Below are 18,825 nucleotides of genomic sequence, written 5' to 3'. Positions count from 1 at the left end.
CTTGACTGGGAGAAGAGATGGGGTTTGGTTTCATTGGTGTTTGATAAAGTACTCCAAGGTGACAGGTACTCAGATGGGGTTGCCAGCATGGCAGGCAGAGGCTGTGGACCCAGCCACTAGGTTCGTGGTCCTGAGAGAAGCAGCAAAGGCCTCCAGGTTGGACTTGAGGTCAGTGGAGAAAGCCATGGTGGTGAGCAGTTCTCCAGCTGCCCAGTGAGTAACTGGTCAGAGTTCATCAGCAGTATCCTGACATGAGGAAAAGAGAAATGAACATCATCATCATGAAATAGGAATCAGGTCCTTCCTCATTTCCCAGAACCATGAGGAACAAGTGGAGAAGATCAGGAAACCCCAGTAACAACTGGCTCTGGACATCTCACTTACTTTGCAAGTGGTATCTTGGAGTGAAATTTAAAAAAAAAAAGAAATGCAGCATTTCCCAAGTCTTGAATGTAGTGGGGCATTCATAACTGGTATGTGACTATTAATATTTTAAAGAATTTTAGAATATTTTTTTTTTACTAGTATCTATTTCTTTTACAGAACATTGCTTGAAACGAGACATAGTTGGGGCTATCTTGCTGTAGGGGTTTCTCTAGCATCCACACCCTCTTTAGTAGCCCGCCTCCTAAACACACACTTTCATATGGCCTTGACATTCATATCACCCTTCTCTGAGCTACAGATGTTCACCTGGATACTTTACCTTCCTTGCTGGGAAATGAGGAAATGATATAAATGTATGAGAGTGAGAAATGTCTGTAAAAGGTGGTGATTCTATGATTCTCATTTCTTTTACCTTCTTGTTATGTTATTAACAAGGTTGGTGGGAGGAATAAATGAGATCAGGTAAAAATACTTGCCCTGGGAACTTGATAATTGGTACTTCCCTCCTCCTCTCTACCGTGGGATTCAGGCTGTAGGAAGTGGGCAGTCCCTTCAAAAACTTCAAAATGCAACTTGTAAAGATTTCAGGGGTGGGTGGTGCCAGTCTCAGAGCACTGGCCAGGCCGGAATGTACCCATGTGGGAGGCATTACAAAGGCCAAGACTACAGTTTGTTCTGGTCTTGGCGGGTCCCAGGTAATACCATACAATAACCGGGGTCTAAGTTGACTCTGACCAAAGCCTGCCTCTTTCCCTGTCTCCTGCCACCTTCTCCCACAGCGGCTTGAGCTTGGCCATCTCGACAGCCCCTGTTCCCTGTTCCCCCTCAGCCCCCTTAGCCATGGCCCAGATTTCCCAGCTCAGCAGAAAAATCACCATGCAACTGTCACGGATGGAGCTCTAGGCCATGGCATTTGAAGATCTGAGAAGAAACACAGAAGCACATATATACTCAGAAGTACACAAACACTTGCCCACATACCAGTTACACATCTACACACAAAATGCAGGCAACTACAAACATTCTTGCACATCCAAATACTCATGTATACAAAATACAAACAACACATGCACAAAATAAACATAAAATATATATTTGAGCATACACAGCTATTTTTAGATTTTATATGTGTACATATTGAAGTTGAAATTGTTAGTCACTCAATCTTGTCTGACTCTTCGCGACCCCATGGTCTGTAGCCCACCAGGCCCCTTTTCCACGGAATTCTTCAGGCAAGAATACTAGAGTGGGTTGCAACTTCTTTCTCCAGGGGATCTTACTGACCCAGGGATTGAACTTGCATCTCCTGCACTGCAAGCAGATTCTTTACCACCTGAGCCACTTACAATATAAAAAAATGTAATACATAAATGCAGACACCCAAATATGAATGTGCCATAGCAATTATACCAACTCTTTCAATTTCTCCTTATCTCAGTCAAGGCCATTTCTCTGAATCATTGCAGAGCTTCTTGGGCAATCTGTGTATACAAGGATTCATAGGTGGCTTATGAAATATTGCAAAGAGGAAGGGCCTGGAATCTGGGTTGGAATCCTCTGATTTATTTCAGTAATCACAGCAAATACTGCAGTCACTAAATGTCAGGTGGTGTTCTAAGTGCTTTATAGTATTCACTCATTTGATCTTCATTAACAACCTTAAGAAAAAAATACTATTACTACCCCACTGTATAGCTGAGGAAACAGGTACAGAGTTAATGAAAATTTCCAAGATGATGCAACCAGGAATCTTACTTCAGAATACAAGTTTGTCAACATTTTGCAATGTTGTCTCATTCAATGCTGAGTTCTGCAGCATTGAAATAAACCATCTTTTTCACTGACTGATATCACTGAGGATACAGAATAAGGTGCTCAGCTCCTAACCCTGAGCCAAACCCAACCCCTGGCATCTCCATCACATAGCTGGATACTGCCCCCACATTCCCTCATCCTGAGCAGCTCCATTGCCCACTGAGCAAATCCTGCCAACACCTAGAGCCAGTGACCTTAAGCACAGAGTTCATGGTGCTGCCCAAGTGGCTTTCAAAATCAAGCAACAGTCAACTCTGGAAAAAGAATGTACTTCTGAAGAATGACACAAAACATATTCTTAGGCTGAAGCGAAAACAGATTTTCAGATTTTTTGACTTTATCTTTGGCCTATGCCTTGCCGTGATTCCTGAGGATGTACAGTTTTCCTATTGGGCCTTCCAGCCCTGGCCCTGCTCACGGGTTTTCCCTCTCAGACTCCATCACCCATGGTGGCCTCTCAAGACTATTCATTTCTATTCATTTTCTGCAAGTCCCATCTCTCCACCCCACTGAGGAATTTAGCTCCACTGTCACTGAGACTGTAGAAGCTGAACCTGCTCAAGGTTCCCATTCCTTTCTCTCTCACCTCAAAACAAAGAAATTGGGACTTCCCTGGCTATCTAGTGGTTAAGAATCTGCCTGCCAATGCAGGGGACATAGGTTCGATCCCCAGTCTGGGAAAATCCCACGTGCCATGGAGCAACAAAGCCCATACTCTGCAGCAAGAGAAGACACTGCAGTGAGAAGTCCACGCACTGCAATGAAGAGTACCCCCTGCTTGTGGCAAATAGAGAAAGCCTGTGTGCAGTGAGGCTGACCCAGTGCAGCCAAAAATAAATAAATAAATATTAAAAAGAAAAACAAAAAAATTGTAAGTAAAGTGTGTTATTACCAGTCATGCACTGCACTAAACACTGGATAGACATTTTTAACCACTTAAAGGACACAGCAAACCATCAGGTACATATGATTATCATCCCCAAATTGGTTAAACAATTTGCCCATGCTCACTGCATCAGTTAGGGTTTTTAGCAAATGAAACTTTGACTATTTGGCAGCTCAGAGGATGCATGGAGTCAAGCTGAGAAAATGGTGGGGTAGATGGAGCCAAGGGGAAGAATCAGCCTTCAGACCCAGTAGTGAGGATAGAGCTGCTGTTGAACCCCATTGTTTGGGACCCTGAACTCCACTCCTCGTTACTATGCTTCCCTACTGACCAGGGCACTGGCTTTCATTGTGGGTGGGTTCTTTTGCTAAGGTAAGCCCTCCACTGTTACCGCTCCCTGGAATCCCAAGCACTTGATTCAAAGAACAGAAAGGGAATCTAATTGGCTGAGCCTAGGCCACATGCTCACACCTCAGCTGCAAGAGAGGCAGGAAAACAAGTATTTGAACAATGGGAGGTGACACTGTCCCTCCACAAGACCGCTATGGTGACAGGATTCCCTCCAAATGGGAAGATGAGACAAGATGAGACTGTCATGAATGGTAAACAAGACAAAAAACCCCAAACAGACAAATCTCTACAGTAGTCACATAGAGAGCAACTTGCAGAGGTGGATTTGAATTCAGGTTTGTTTGACAAAAAAAGGGTTTCCCTGATAGCTCAGCTGGTAAAGAATCCGCCTGCAATGCAGGAGACCCTGGTTTGATTCCTGGATTGGGAAGATCTGCTGGAGAAGGGATAGGCTACCCACTTCAGTATTCTTGGGCTTCCCTTGTGGCTCAGCTGGTAAAGAATCCACCTGTAATGCAGAAGACCTGGGTTCAATCTCTGGGTTGGGAAGATCCCCTGGAGAAGAGAAAGGCTACCCACTCCTATATTCTGGATGGGACAATGCCATGGACTTCAGTCCATGGGGTCACAAAGAGCTGGACACAAACTGAGTGACTTTCACTTTCACTTTTGACATAAAAGTTTCAGGTTTTAAGAGCAATGCTATGAAGTCATTCTATAAACCCCCTTTCTCTCAAAAGAAGTCTTCCTCTATTAAGGTCCAGTGTTTTTATCTAATTCTTTGACTCCATTCCCTTTGGCTTGTCTAGAATTTTTCTCCACCAGAAACTCTGTCTTCTTTTGTATTTTCAATATCTCTTGTTATGCAGTGTATTTCACCTCAGCTTAAAAAATGATACATTTCCCACTCTTTACAAATATATTTCTTCAGGATCTTCCCCTTGATCTGGACCCTTTTGGAGAGAGTTCTGAGTTTGAATCCTGACCGCCTCAGTGGCCCTGGTTTATTCATGTTATCCCCTGAGCCATGGCTTCATCCATAGTCATACATACCTTTTCCTTGAGAGGGTTAACCCCAGATGATATTTAATACATAGTTGATGGTATTCTTATAAACAGTGGTTCCATCATGGCTGGGGGTGGGAAAGGGTAGTAACTACAAATGGATGTGAGGGATATTTTGGGGGTGATGGAAATATTCAAGATTCGACAATAGTGACAGAGGTACAGCTCTGCATAATTCATTGCTTTTTGCACTTAATGAGTGGATTTTATGGCATGTAAATTATACTTCAATAAATGTGTTATAAATAAGGAGGGTCACAAGCAAGTGACCCTCATTTCTCTGATCTTACCTGTGCCTACTTTCTGCAGGAGCTCTTCAAATTTTTCTAGGCAAGAATCACTAGAGGTTTCCTTTTGACTGGCTTCCTCACTTAGAAGGGACCCTTGCTATTCCAAGTCTGAAGAAACAATGGGAGACCAGGTTGTGGATAGAAGTACCATAACTGGGAGCCAGTCAGAACTGAGTTCAAATCCTGAAATCCCCATTTGGTCAGAGTTGGGCAAATTGCTTGTGCTTCTGTATTTAGTGTCCAAGCTAGAACAACGAGGCAGGAACTCTATTGGTGTTGTGAGGATGAAGTGAGACTATACTTGTGAAATACTTGTCACCAACCTAGCAGAGTGAAAGTGAAAGTTGCTCAGTTGTACCCAACTCTTTGTGACCCCATGGACTATACAGTCCGTGGAATTCTCCAGGCCAGAATACTGGAGTGGGTAGCCATTCCCTTCTCCAGGGGATCTTCCCAACCCAGGGATCGAACCCAGGTCTCCCACATTGCAGGATTCTTTACCATCTAAGCTACCAGGGAAGCCCAACCTAGCAGAGGGTCAGTGCTAATTAGCTGGTTATTGTGGCCACTCCCATAGCTTGGGAGAGAGTGTCTTCTCTGAGGACTCCAACTTTCAGTGGTGTTTTCCTTCTCTCACACCTTTTATGTGAATCAGTTATGCATATATATGTATCCACTGTTTTTAAGATTCTATCCACATATAGGTCATTGCAGAATATTTAGTAGAGTTGCCTGTGCTATGCAGTAGGTTCTTATTAGTTATCTAGTTTATAACAGTGTATAGTATCTTAAAGGGTCCAGCTCTTATTCAGCTTCTTCTGAAGCTTGACTGAAGGGGCACAGTCCATATGCTTTCTCTACACTCTAGAATGACTTGAGTTGCCTCCCCTTTAGATTATTTCTTATAACCTTATTCAATGTGTAAGATATTTACTCAGTCTACAACATTTTTGAAGCACCTGCAATGTGCTAAGTGTGTCCGAAATTGCTAGCTCTTCTCTAGTATCTGTCTTCCCGTTCTTCTTAGTAAGACAACCCCTGAACTTCAGCTAGCCACGGTTGCCCAGAATAAAGAAACTATTTCCAGCCTACCGTCCAGCTAGATATATCTGTTTGAATGAGCTCTGGCCAATGGACTGGAATGGAAGTGATGTGTGCAGATTCTGGATGGGATCCTTAAAGGAAAAATGGTGCACTTCCTTTCCTTCTTTCTCTTCTTCCTGAGAACCAGAGCATCAAATGAAGCTGCCTGATAGGAATGGCACCGCATCAAATCAGAAGGAATCTTGTGCCCTACTTTTAATGGCATGGTTTTTAGTTTAGTCACTAAGTCATGTCCAACTCTTTGTGACCCCTTGGACTGTAGCCCACCAGGCTCCTTTGTCAGTGGGATTTACCAGACAAGAATACTAGAGTGGGTTGCCATTTCCTTCTCCAGGGGATCTTCCCAACCCAGGGATTCAACCCAGGTCTCCTGCATTGTAGCCTGGCTCTTTACCAATTGAGCTGCCAAGGAAGCCCTTGCTTTTACTGATGAAGCTTTTTACATAAGAAAGAAATTTCTTTTACATAAGATGGAAATCAATGTCTGTCTCTTCGAATTACTGTTTGGGGAGATAATGTATTAAAACAGTTGAATTAATATCCTGATTAATACACCAGGTGATATTATTATGGGCACTGGAGTCACAAAGCAAATTTCTGACATTCTAATGGGAGAGGCAAAGATTAATCATGTAGAATAAATTGAAAAGGAACAAGTAACTATATGAAGGTCACAAAACAAGTTATTATGATACAGAGTGACTGTGTGTGTGGGAGTACCCTTAATCTAAGGTGACCAGGAAAAGCCTCTCCGAGAAGTGACATTTAAGATGAGACTGAATGGTGAACAGGAGCCAGTCTGAAGGAAGAACTTTATAGGAAGAGCAAGTTATAAATGCTAAGGGTCTGAGCTGAGAATGAGATTGGCAAGTTCAAAGTTCAGAAAGACATACACGTGTGAATTTTCTGTTAGAAAGTTGAGAATAAGAATTTTTAAAAAATTAAATATTTGACTTAGGGACACAGGGCAGGGGGCGGGGAGTAAGGAGAGTGTGGGATGCATGAAGAGAGTAACATGGAAACATACATTACCATGTGTAAAATAGATAGCCAATAGGAATTTGCTGTATGACTCAGGGAACTCAAATTGGGGCTCTGTAACAACCTAGAGGGGTGGGATGCAGGGGAAAGTGGGAGGGATGTTCAAGAGGGAGGGGACACATGTATACCTATGGCTGATTCATGTTGATATTTGGCTGAAACCAACATGATACTGTAAAGCAATTATCCTTCAATTAAAAACAAATAAATTTAATTAAAAAAAGAAAAAAATTAAATGTGTCTTGATATGCATTAATTGATTAATCCCTTTGTGGATCTCAAAAGGCCAAACAGCTTTAATTTGCCTGTCTCCTTACTAGGAGAGAAAAGCCCTTTTGGCACGGATGCTGGCCGGTTTCCCACGCTCTCGTCTCGTTCTTTGCTGCAGAATCTGCTACACATTGTCCTTTGGCTTGTTTGATCTGATATAAATCCTCTTCTGCTGTAATTCACTGCCCACGGTCCTGCCAATGAAAACAAGACTCATCCCTGCAGAGGATAGCTCTATTCTCCATAGCCTGCAGCACAACCACGTCCTTCTCCTGTGACCTTCCAGTCATGAAGTTTCTTTTCCTGTTTCTTGCCATCCTTCTGGTCATGGAACCAGTGGTATCAGGTAATTCGGGTGTCTCTCAAATGTCTGGGATCTTGGTCATAAATGTCTCTCCCTCCTCTTCCCCCTCACTGTGGACAGCATCTGAAGCCCTTTCTCAATTCATGTGGTTTTGGGACGTTTTCTCATAATCATCTCATGTTCACATCTCTCCCTGATTCTTTTTTTTTTTTTTTTTTTTTGCCAAGGTAGGGGGATGGAGATATTTGGAGTACCTAACACTGAAGGGAAGGCTGGTATTCTGCTGGCATTATGGAGGAGGGCTTAGGGGTAAAGGGTCTGGTGCGGGTTGGGGACTTCTTAGGGGTTTGGGAGATTACATTGAAGGTTGAGGGTGAGTTGTGATGGGGTGGCAAGACTTTGGATTGGAGTGATAGCGGGAAAATGAGGAAGAGCCAGAGGTGAGGAGTTGGGCTTCCTTGATGGTTTGGAGTAGGCTGGAGGGGGTATGGAATTTTGAGTTGAGTGGATTTGGTGTTGGGAATTAGATTGGGGCTTGGACTGAGGTTGACAGTTGGTACTGGATGGTGCCCGGGTGCCTGAGGTTCAGCTAGGTGATGGAATGCTGCTTAGGATTGAAGTTGGTGACTTGATTAGACTTGGGTTTGACTGGGAGTTAGGGCTCCAGGGGCATTGAGTTGGGTAAAGCTGGGAGTTCTAATTAAAATTGGCCTGGGTATTTGAGTTTAAATTGGTGAATTCAATTTTGAGTTTGAATTGGTCAAGGAGGATTGGAGATTGAGTTGGGTTGGAGTTGGGATTTGTTGGGTTCAAGCTAGACAACTGATAAAGAGCTGAATCTGTGGAAATGTGAGGGAATCTCTTTCATTCCCTAATAAGACAGATGTTCACTGTCCTTTTTCCATCATTCCCAAGCTCTGTTAGGTGGGAACTTTATTGGCATCATTTGATCTCAAAGTTAGGAGCAGGAGGTGGGGGGATAGGAAGACAGAAATGTGAGATTATGAAAAAGGCTTCTTAAAACCCTTGAGTTCCCAACCTTGGAAAAATTGCCTCAATTCTCTCCCCTTGTGAGGTCTCTTCTCTCCCTTCCTGGGACTGGGTCTAGCATTAACTCTCTCCCTCCACTCCTCCCCCGAACTCCTACACCTCCTCTGCTTCCCCTTGTCTATCCAGCTGAGGAATACTAACATCTACTTAATGGGTGTTCCTATGTCCAGAGGAAGAATGTTGGATGAAGGGAAAATGCCGGTTGGTGTGCAAAAATGATGAAGACAGTGTCACACGCTGCTCCAATCGTAAACGATGCTGTATCCTTAGTCGTTATTTGACAATCGTACCAATGACAATTGATCAAATCCTCCCTTGGACCACTCCTCAAGTGAAACAAGAAGGAGACAGTTAAGGCCAAACTTGTCAACACAGGGAAGATACGTGGAAATCGTGGATAGAAATGACTTTGTTTCCTGTTCTTTAGTTCCTACATTCCATTAAAACTTGCAAATCTGTTTCTTGTGTCTGTCAATCATGAGGAATGATACTCCAAATGGATTGAGGGTGGGGAAATGGCAGGAAGGGTGTTAAGAGTTAGCAAAGAGATGTCTCTGGGGCTTGGCTGCGGCAGTTGGGTAATTATTGCAGTCCTGAACATAATTCTTCATCTGCCAGCTGCAGGGAAGGCTGTTGGAGCTGGAATGGACTGAAGAGCATGTGTGGGAAGCCAAGAGACTTAATCCCTAGTGAGTGGGAGCCTCTTTAGGCTGAGACAGTTGGCCTGGTTTTGGAGTGAATGAGCTGTGGTGGACAGGGACTTAGCTGAGCCCAAATCCTTGGATTTCTAAGGAAGCTGGCTGACATGCCTTTTGATGCTCAAGAGACCACAGCCCAAAGAATCAGAAGGTTTCCAAGTACTAAAGAAGGATAAAGCACATAAATTTACTCATTGAAATGATAACTCAGCTTCATTTACCATGGCTGCTCCTCACAGACTTTCTCTTTCAGCTCTTACCGTCCTCCCCTGCCCCTCCTGCTGCCTTGGTCCATGGTTCCCCTTCACCTTGTCCCCATCTCTAGGCTCATCTCTGTGATAAACTCCTTCTCATCCTTCAAAGCCCAGCTAATGCCCCTACCATTAAAAGCGTGCACAGGAGCTCTGTCTCACTGTTTCTTAATGATTACAATAACAGTAGCTATAAAATAGTCATTGACACTTCTTATGTGACAGGCACAGTGATGGGTGCTTATAGACTTGAAATCATCCTATTCTTACACAACCCTCTTATTATCCCTATCTTACTGATGCAGAAACTGAGGTTTAGAGAGGTGATATAATTAGCCAAGGTTGCACAACATTAAGATAGAGGAGGTGTTCAAACTGAGTTCTGACTAGCTTCACAAAGTATTCATCTTTTTTTACTTTTTAATTTTAGATATGTTGCTTTTATTTAAAAGAATAACTACTTGACAAACTTTTAAATCACAAAGTTTGAACCAAACTGTCACTCCTCTGAAATAGCTCTGTGAGGTAGGTATCTGCAGAGCCGCAGGGACCAACACAGTCCTTTCTTCCCAGGTTGTTTTCAGATGCCCACAGCAAGCCATTCTTAGGGCACGTATTGTGTTCTTGTATAATTATTCATCACTGTTTCCTTCTCACTAATCCCCAAGTACACACACACCAGATGGAAAGCCTTGGGGGTTGAGATCACTCTTATTTACATCAGTATGCTTGTTGTTAAGTCCAGCACTTGGGTCAGATTTGACATAGTGTGTCCTGGGTGAATGAATAGGTGAATTATGAATTCGTATGTGAAAGTACAAGTGGATTTGGTGTGTGGGGGGAGTTTTATAAATAGCTGCTGCATCAAGCATCATTCAGGGTGGGATCCTTTCTGGGCTAGAGGGATCAGAGTCCCACTGTCTCAGGTGAATTTGGCTCCAGCTGGCATATTAGGAAGGTTGCAGAGCAGCTCTGGAGCCTTGCTCAAGGGGATTCTTACAATTTATTCATTAGTTTGCTCTTAAAATACACAGGTTTCACAGTTAGAAAGGGAAGAGCCTAGGGATTCCCCAATACCTGGGGCCTGGTGTTAACTTCTTCACACACAGCCAGTCATACTCTCACCAAATTAATTCACTATGAGGCATGGCTTTTTCACTCAGTCAACAACATTTATTAAGAACCTCCTCTGTACTTTAGGTAGAGACAGCCATGGGGAGTGATACGATGGTGGGATGAAAAAAGGGCTTGGAACTCACTGTTGAGTCACCATAAGTCTTCAGAAGACACATAACTCTCTTGTCTGAATCTCTGAACTTGAGTCTCTGGGGTCTGGGCATGTGAAATTTTGAAAATTCTCTTAGATTATTCTTTTGGGAAATAAAACCCTAGACCCCACAACTCCCCGTCCTATATTCCAGATAGCTCCAAAACTATGAGAATCTCTGGTCTAGGCAACTTTCCTCTGTCTTCCCATTTCACAGATTGGGAAACTGAGGCCCAAGGAGGAAAAGTGATCCATTTTCAGAAGTGGGTCCAAGACAATACTGGGATAAATAAGCAGATTTTCTCTGGCTGCTGGTGAGAGGGCTGCGGGGACACTGAAGGTGATGTTAGGTTGCCATGGTGATAAGAGAGTGGTGGGGCACAGTGATGGGGGCTAGTAGGAGTGCAGGTGCTAAGAGGTGCAAAGACCCCAACAAAAGCTTTGAGGGTAGTTTGAGCACTTTTGAAACTTCTTTCTGGAGTGCCATGGCCTTTCTCCAGGGGAGAAAGGTTGAAGCAGGCTGGCCTGCTTGCTTTACCATGTCAAATGCACTCTTCTGTGTACACTTTTGGATGTAAATCTCACATTGGCCCTTCTTCTCAAGGAAAATGGAAAGGAATCTTTTCTCCGGGGATATGGCAGAAAGAGTTGTTTTTGCTTTTGGAAGGCCTACTTGAATCTTTCTTTTTATTCCTTGTAGGCTGAGAGATGAGGAGGAAGAATAGGAACTTTAGCAGGGGAGAGCAGAGCCCCCTGGGGTGCGGGGGGGGAGGGGTTGACCTGGCAGCTGTAGAAGCATTGTGACCCCAAAGCAAGGAAGACTGGGTGTCCATCCTGGACTTTTTTTTCAGGTTGATACATAGGCCTGCTGGTGTAACTTCAGCTCAAGTCAGCCTCTGTTTGTACAGCAGTACAACTGATACTGGTGCAATGAATGTGCCTACTTCCATGACATTTTATCACAAGTCATAATAATGTGACCATTATTATGATCAAGATTACAGAACCCTTCTGTCACCAAAAAGATCTCCTTCCTGCTATTCCTTTCTAGTGGCACAGACTCTCCTCTTTGCCCTCACCTTCTGTCACTACCCCTAATCCCTGATAACTACTAATCTGTTTCCCATCTCTATAATTTTGTCATTTCAAGACTTGTATAAATGGAATCATATTTGATCTTTTGAGACTGACTTTTTTTTCACTCAACATTATGTTCTTGAGATCTACCCAAATTATATGGATCAATGGTTCATTCCTTTTAATTCTGGGGAGTTCTAGATAGTGCATTAAGGCAAGAAAAGGAAATAAAAGGCATATAGATTAGAAAAGAAGAAATAAAATTATATTTGCAGATGTCATAATGACTTATGCAGAAAATACAAGAGAATCTACGAAAAAATCTAGAACAATGAGTAAGTTTAGTAAGGTCACATGATACAAGATAAACATACAAACATTAGTTGTATTTCTAATGATGATACTACCTAAAACAACCTATAGATTCAGTGGAATCCCTATCAAATTACCAGTGGTATCTTTCACAGAATTAGAACAAAAAATTTCTCAATTTGTATGGAAACACAAAAGACTCCACATAGCCAAAGCAATCTTGAGAAAGAAAAATGGAGCTGGAAGAATCAACCTTTCTAATTTCAGACTATACTACAAAGTTACAGTCATCAAGACAGTATGTATTGGCACAAAAACAGAAATATAGACCAATGGAACAAGATAGAAAGCCCAGAGATAAAACCACACACTTCTGGGCACCTTATCTTTGACAAATGAGACAAGACCATACAATGCAGAAAAGATAGTCTCTTCAATACGTGGTGCTGGGAAAACAGGACAGCTACGTGTGGAAGAATGAAATTAGAACACATCCTAACACCATACATAACGATAAGCTCAAAATGGATTAAAGACCTAAATGTAAGACCAGAAACTATAAAACTCTTAGATGAAAACATAGGCAGAAGACTTTTCAACATAAATCATAGCAAGATCATCTACGATCCACCTCCCAAAGTAACGGAGATAAAAGCAAAAATAAACAAATAGAAGCTGAAAGTGAAAATATTAATTGCTCAGTCATGTCCAACTCTTTGTGACCCCATAGATCACAAAGCCTATGGGGGTCCCCCATAGGCTAGAGGAACCCCTCCAGGTTCCTCTGTTCATGGGATTCTCCAGGCAAGAATACTAGAGTAAGTAGCCATTCTCTTCTCCAGAGGATCTTCCCAACCCAGGGATCGAACTGGGGTCTCCTGCATTATAGGTGGATTCTTTACCATATGAGCTACCAGGGAAGGCCATAAATGGAACCTAATTAAACTTAAAAGCTTTTGCACAGCAAAGGAAACTGTAAACAAGATGAAAAGACAACCCTCAGAATGAGAGACAATAATTGCAAATGAAGCAGCTGACAAAGGATTAATCTTCAAAATATATAAGCAGCTCATGCAGTTCAACATCAGAAAAATAAACAACCCGATCAAAAAATGGGCAGAAGACCCAAACAGACATTTTTTCCAAAGAAGACATCTGCTGCTGCTGCTGCTGCTAAGTTGCTTCAGTCGTGTCCGACTCTGTGCAACCCCATAGACGGAAGCCCACCAGGCTCCCCCATCCCTGGGATTCTCCAGGCAAGAACACTGGAGTGGGTTGCCATTTCCTTCTCCAATGCATGAAAGTGAAAAGTGAAAGTGAAGTCGCTCAGTCGTGTCCGACTCTTAGGGACCCCATGGACTGCAGCCTACCAGGCTCCTCCATCCATGGGGTTTTCCAGGCAAGAGTACTGGAGTGGGGTGCCATTGCCTTCTCTGAAAGAAGACATCTAGATGGCTAATAAACACATGAAAAAAAAATGCTCAACAATGCTTATTATTAGAGAAATGCAAAGCAAAACTACAGTGAAGTGTCACCTCACACCAGTCAGAATGCCCATCATAAAAAAATCCACAAAAAATACATGCTGGAGAGGATTTGGGGAAAAGGGAACCCTCCTGCACTGTTAATGGGAATGTAAATTGATCCAGCCACTATGGAGAACAGTATGGAGAGTCCTAAAAAACTAGGAATAAAACTACCATATGACCCAGCTGAGAAAGCCACGGTTTAAAAATACATATGTATTCCAATGTTCATTGCAACACTATTTACAATAGCCAGGACATGGAATCAAATTAGATGTCCGTCAACAGATGAATGGATAAAGAAGTTGTAGTACATATATACAATGGAGTATTAACCGTAAAACAGAACAAATTTGAGTCAGTTCCAGTGAGGTGGATGAACCTAGAGTCTGTTGTATGGAGTGAAGTAAGTCAGAAAGAGAAAAACAAATATTGTATATTAACGCATATATATGGAATCTAGAAAAATGGTAGTGATGAACTTATTTGCAGGACAGGAATAGAGACTCAGACATGGAGAACAGACTTATGGACACAGTGAGGGAAGGAGAGGGTGGAACAAACTGAAAGAGTGGCCATTCTTTATCATATGAGCCACCAGGGAAGCCCATAAATGGAGTCTAATTAACCTTAAAAGCTTTTGCACAGCAAAGGAAACTGAACAAGATGAAAAGACAACCCTCAGAATGAGAGAAAATAATTGCAAATGAAGCAACTGACAAAGGATTAATCTTCATTTTTATATACATTACCATTTGTAAAATATTATATACATTATCGTTTGTAAACTGGGCTTTCCAGGTGGCGCTAGTGGAAAAGAATCTACCTGCCAATGCAGGAGATGTAAGAGATGCGAGTTTGATCCCTGGGTTGGGAAGAGCCCCTTGAGAAGGGCATGGCAACCCACTCCAGTATTCTTGCCTAGAGAATCCCATGGACAGAGGAGCCTGGTGGGCTACAGTCTGTAGAGTTGCAAAGAGTAAGACAGGACTGAAGCAACTTAGCATACATGCATGCATTTGTAAAACAGATAGCTAATGAGAAGTTGCTGTATAGCACAGGGAGCTCAGCATGGTGCTCTGAGACAACCTAGAGGAGTGGGATAGTGTGGGAGATGGGAGGGAAGTTCTAGAGGGAGGGGACACGTGTATACCTATGGCTGATTCCTGTGGATGTATGGCAGAAATGAACACAACATTGTAAAGAAATTATTCTCCAATTAAAAATAAATAAAATTTTAAAATTAGATTAGTTATATTGCTATGTCCTATCACAGATCATATGAACACTGAAATTAAAAACACATCAGTCACAATCATTCCAAAAAATAAGATGCTTAAGTGAATATCTAATAAAACATGTACAGAAATTTTACTGAAAAATTACAGAATGTAGATAAAAAATCGAAGAAGATATAAATAAATGAAGACACATTGTGATTATAGATTGTAAGATTCAGATAGGAAAGATGTAAATTCTCCTTAAATTTATAGATCCGTTTTATACAATTTCTATCAAAATTCCAATAAGGTTTATTGTGGATATAGATAAGATTGTCTGCTCTATATTTCATCTGTAGAGAAATTGGCAAAGGAATGAGAATAGCTAAAACAAAGAACAAACGTGGAGAAATTATTCTACCAGATTTCAAGACTTACATAGCTAAAGTAACCAAGACTGTGTGGTCATGGTGGAGGGATAGACACACAGTTCAATTGAACAGAAATAGCCCTACACAAGTGCAACCAATTGATATTTCACAAATGTGCAAAAGTAATTCAATAGAAGAAAATATCTTTTTCAATAAATATTGCTGGAGCAATTGGAAGCCTGTAGGCAGAGAAAAAAGGCTCTCAACCTAAACCTAACAAGTTACACAAAAATTAACCCAAAGTGTATCATAGATTTAAAAGTAAAATGTAAACTTCTGGAAGAAAACACGGGAAAAATGTTCAGACCTAGGGCTAGGTGAAGAGTTCTTAGAGATGAAGAGCATAATCCATAAAAGAAAAAAAAATAGATTTAATAAAAATTTAAAACTTTCACTCTGTGAGATCCTATGAAAAGGACAGATGAAAAGACAAATTAAAAATTGGAAAAAAAATTGGGTGAAATATTTGCAAACCACATATGTGACAAAGAACTTGTATCTAGAATATAGAAACAACTCTCAAAACTCAACAGAAAAAAGTACACAATCCAATTGGAAGAAAAACGTGAAAAGATATTTCACTAAAGAGGTTATACGGATGGCAAAGGAGCACATGAAAAGATGCTCAACATCACTAGCAATTAGAAAAATGCAAATTAAATTAAGACCACAATGAGATTCCTTACATATCTATTAGAACAATTAAAATTAAAAATAGTGACAATACCAAATGCCAGCCATGATGCAGAGAAACTGATTCTTTTATACATTGCTTGAGTGAATGTTAAATGGTACAACCATACTCTAGAAAATAGTTTGGCAGTTTTTTTTTTTTTAAACTAAACTGTATACCTGTGGCGGATTCATTTTGATATTTGGCAAAACTAATACAATTTTATAAATTTTAAAAATAAAATAAAATTAAAAAAAAAATAAATAAATAAAATAGAAAAAAAAATAAAAACTAAACTAAATATATAATGACTATACTACACAGCAAATGCACTCTTGGGCATATAGTCCAGAGAAATGAAATTGTTGTTCCAAAAACCTATAGACAAGTGTTTATAGCAGCTTTATTTATTTTAAGGTATTCACTAAAACGGGTTCTATTTTTTTAAGCCAGTTTTAGGTTCGCAGCAAAATTGAGAAGAAGGGACAGAAATTTCCCATACGCTGTCTGCCCTTACTCATTCAAGGCTCCTCTATTATAACATCTGCCACCAGAGTTGTGCATTTATTACACTTGACATATCTACATTAACCCATCATAATCACCCCAAGTCCATAGTTTCACATGAAGATTCACTCTTGGGGTTGTACATTCTATGGATTTGGACAAATGTATATTGACATGAATCCACTATTATAGTATCACATAGACTATCTTCACCACCCCCCACATCATCGGTGCCCTACATACTCATCTCTTCCCCCATTCCAACCCCTGGCAACCAATGATCTTTTTATCATATCCTTTTCCAGAAAGTCACATAGCTGGAATTATACAGTAGGTAGGCTTCTTGGTTCAGCTTCTTTCACTTAGTGATGTGCATTTAAGCTTCCTCTGTGTCTATTCATAGCTTGATAGCTCTTTTTTTTTTTTTTTTTTTTTTTTAGAGCTGAATAATATCCCATTGTCTGGATGTGTCTTAGTTTATCTTCTCACCTACTGAAGGGCATCTTGGTTGCCTCCAAATGTTGTCATTTATGAACAAAGCTGTGTGCAGATTTTTGTCTGGACATAAAGTTTCAAGTCCTTTGGGTACAGAATAAGGAGTGCAATTGTAGGATCACATGGGTAAGAATATGCTTAGTTTTGTAAGAAACCACCAAGCTATACCATTTTTCTTTCTCACCACCAATGAGTGAGACTTCCTATTGCTCCACTTCCTTGCCAGCATTTACTGTTTTCAATAGTCTGAGTTTGGGTCACTTTAACAGGTGTGAAATGGTACTTATTACTGTTTTAGCTCTTTATGCTTTCACTAGGCTCCCTGACTTGTCAGATTTGTTACTGCTAAATAGAAATTAACTATTTGTATTTTTTTTTTTTTTGGCCAGGCAGACGTCACATGCTTCGATGCATGGGTGACTTGGGAATCTGTAGACCTTCTTGCAGACAGTCTGAAGAGCCCTACCTCTATTGTAGAAATTATCAACCCTGCTGCCTCCCTTTCTTTGTAAGGATAGACATTTCTGGCAAAGAAGGGAAAAATGACTGGAGCCGAGAGAATCGCTGGCCAAAAGTATCTTGAATGCTAGTGGTCCACTATCCTCAACCTGCTGCCAATACTCCTTTATTAAAATTCATGCACCTGTCACTCTTGTGTGTTTCTCATCCATTGGAAAACATAGTGAGAGATTAAGTTTTGCATGGTAAGATATCTTTCCTATTCTGGGTTGCCATTTCCTTCTCTGGGGGATCTTCCCAATCCAAAGGTTGAATCCATGTCTCCTGTGGCTCCTGCATTGGCAGGTGGATTTTTTTCTTTTTTAAGCACTGAAACACCTGGGAAATCTTTTAGGTCACTACCCAACTAATTTACTCAGATAAAGGAAAATGCAAAGATTAGAGCCCCAAACTGTAAAAAGGGAAGGAAAGTGAAAGTTGCTCAGTCATATCCAACTCTTTGTGACCCCATGGACTATACTGTCCATGGAATTCTCCAGGCCAGAATACTGGAGTGGGTAGCCATTCTCTTCTCCAGGAGATCTTCCCAACCCAGAGATCGAACCTAGGTTTCCTGCATTGAAGGTAGTTCTTTACCTGCTGAGCCACAAGGGAAGCCCCCCAGACTGTAAAACACACAAGGAAATAAGGCACCATAAATTTAAGTTAGCAGAAACCAAAGACCAGAGGTTCAGCCTTTCAAAGACTTAAAATATTAGAAGTAGAAGTATGTGGTAGTTTCATGGACCTTTCTTTCTTCTTCTTTTTTTTTTTTTAACAAGGCCCGCACTTTATTTTTTCATGGACCTTTCTGAGAAGAGATAGGGTGTGAATATATGTTTGTGCCAACAGGGGGAGACAAAGCTTTCAGCAATAAGGTGGACAAAAGGACCCACCTTTTCACCCCTAGTTAAGGGATCATCCCAGTCCTTGGATGTCCGTATGTGAATAAGGCTTGGTTAAGGAAACGGGTCTATGAAGCCAGCTTTTCAATAACTTCTACTCCAACCTTGAAGCAACTGGGGTAAAAAGGAGTTCTCATAGCTCATACCTGAGCTAGCCAGTTTCCTACAGTGAGTGATAATGTTAAGGCATTTATAAAATGCATCCTTTCATCTGAGGTATCTGCTGTTATAAAGAAAGCCTTTGGTGTCCTAGAACTACTCTCCTAAACACAAGGACTTGGAATTTTTATTGTCACCATTTATGCTGCCATCAAGAGGCAGGACTAACACAAGGAATGCCTCTGGTATTCCAAAACACTTGTTGAGAAGGCAGAAGGACAAATGGGAAGATCAGAGTTGGAA

General features: G+C 41.3%; 1 protein-coding gene across 2 annotated transcripts; it reads left to right on the top strand.

Moving 5' to 3' along the window:
• Positions 1-7,497: 7,497 nt before the first annotated feature.
• On the top strand, positions 7,498-17,603 carry DEFB119 (defensin beta 119). Of its 2 annotated transcripts, none has more exons than XM_055543207.1 (2): positions 7,498-7,555; positions 17,410-17,603. In XM_055543207.1, exons 1-2 carry the CDS (start codon positions 7,498-7,500, stop codon positions 17,601-17,603), a joined length of 252 nt encoding a protein of 83 aa, XP_055399182.1. The 2 variants fall into 2 exon arrangements, with proteins under 2 accessions (XP_055399182.1, XP_055399183.1); XM_055543208.1 differs by lacking the exon at positions 17,410-17,603 and adding an exon at positions 8,734-8,918.
• The last annotated feature ends 1,222 nt before the right edge of the window (positions 17,604-18,825 follow it).

Source organism: Bubalus kerabau, chromosome 13 (genome assembly GCF_029407905.1).
Source record: "Bubalus kerabau isolate K-KA32 ecotype Philippines breed swamp buffalo chromosome 13, PCC_UOA_SB_1v2, whole genome shotgun sequence".
NCBI classification, from domain to species: Eukaryota; Metazoa; Chordata; class Mammalia; order Artiodactyla; family Bovidae; genus Bubalus; species Bubalus kerabau.
Note: the sequence above shows the minus strand (reverse complement) of the source record. Positions and strands in the feature narration are given on the sequence as shown.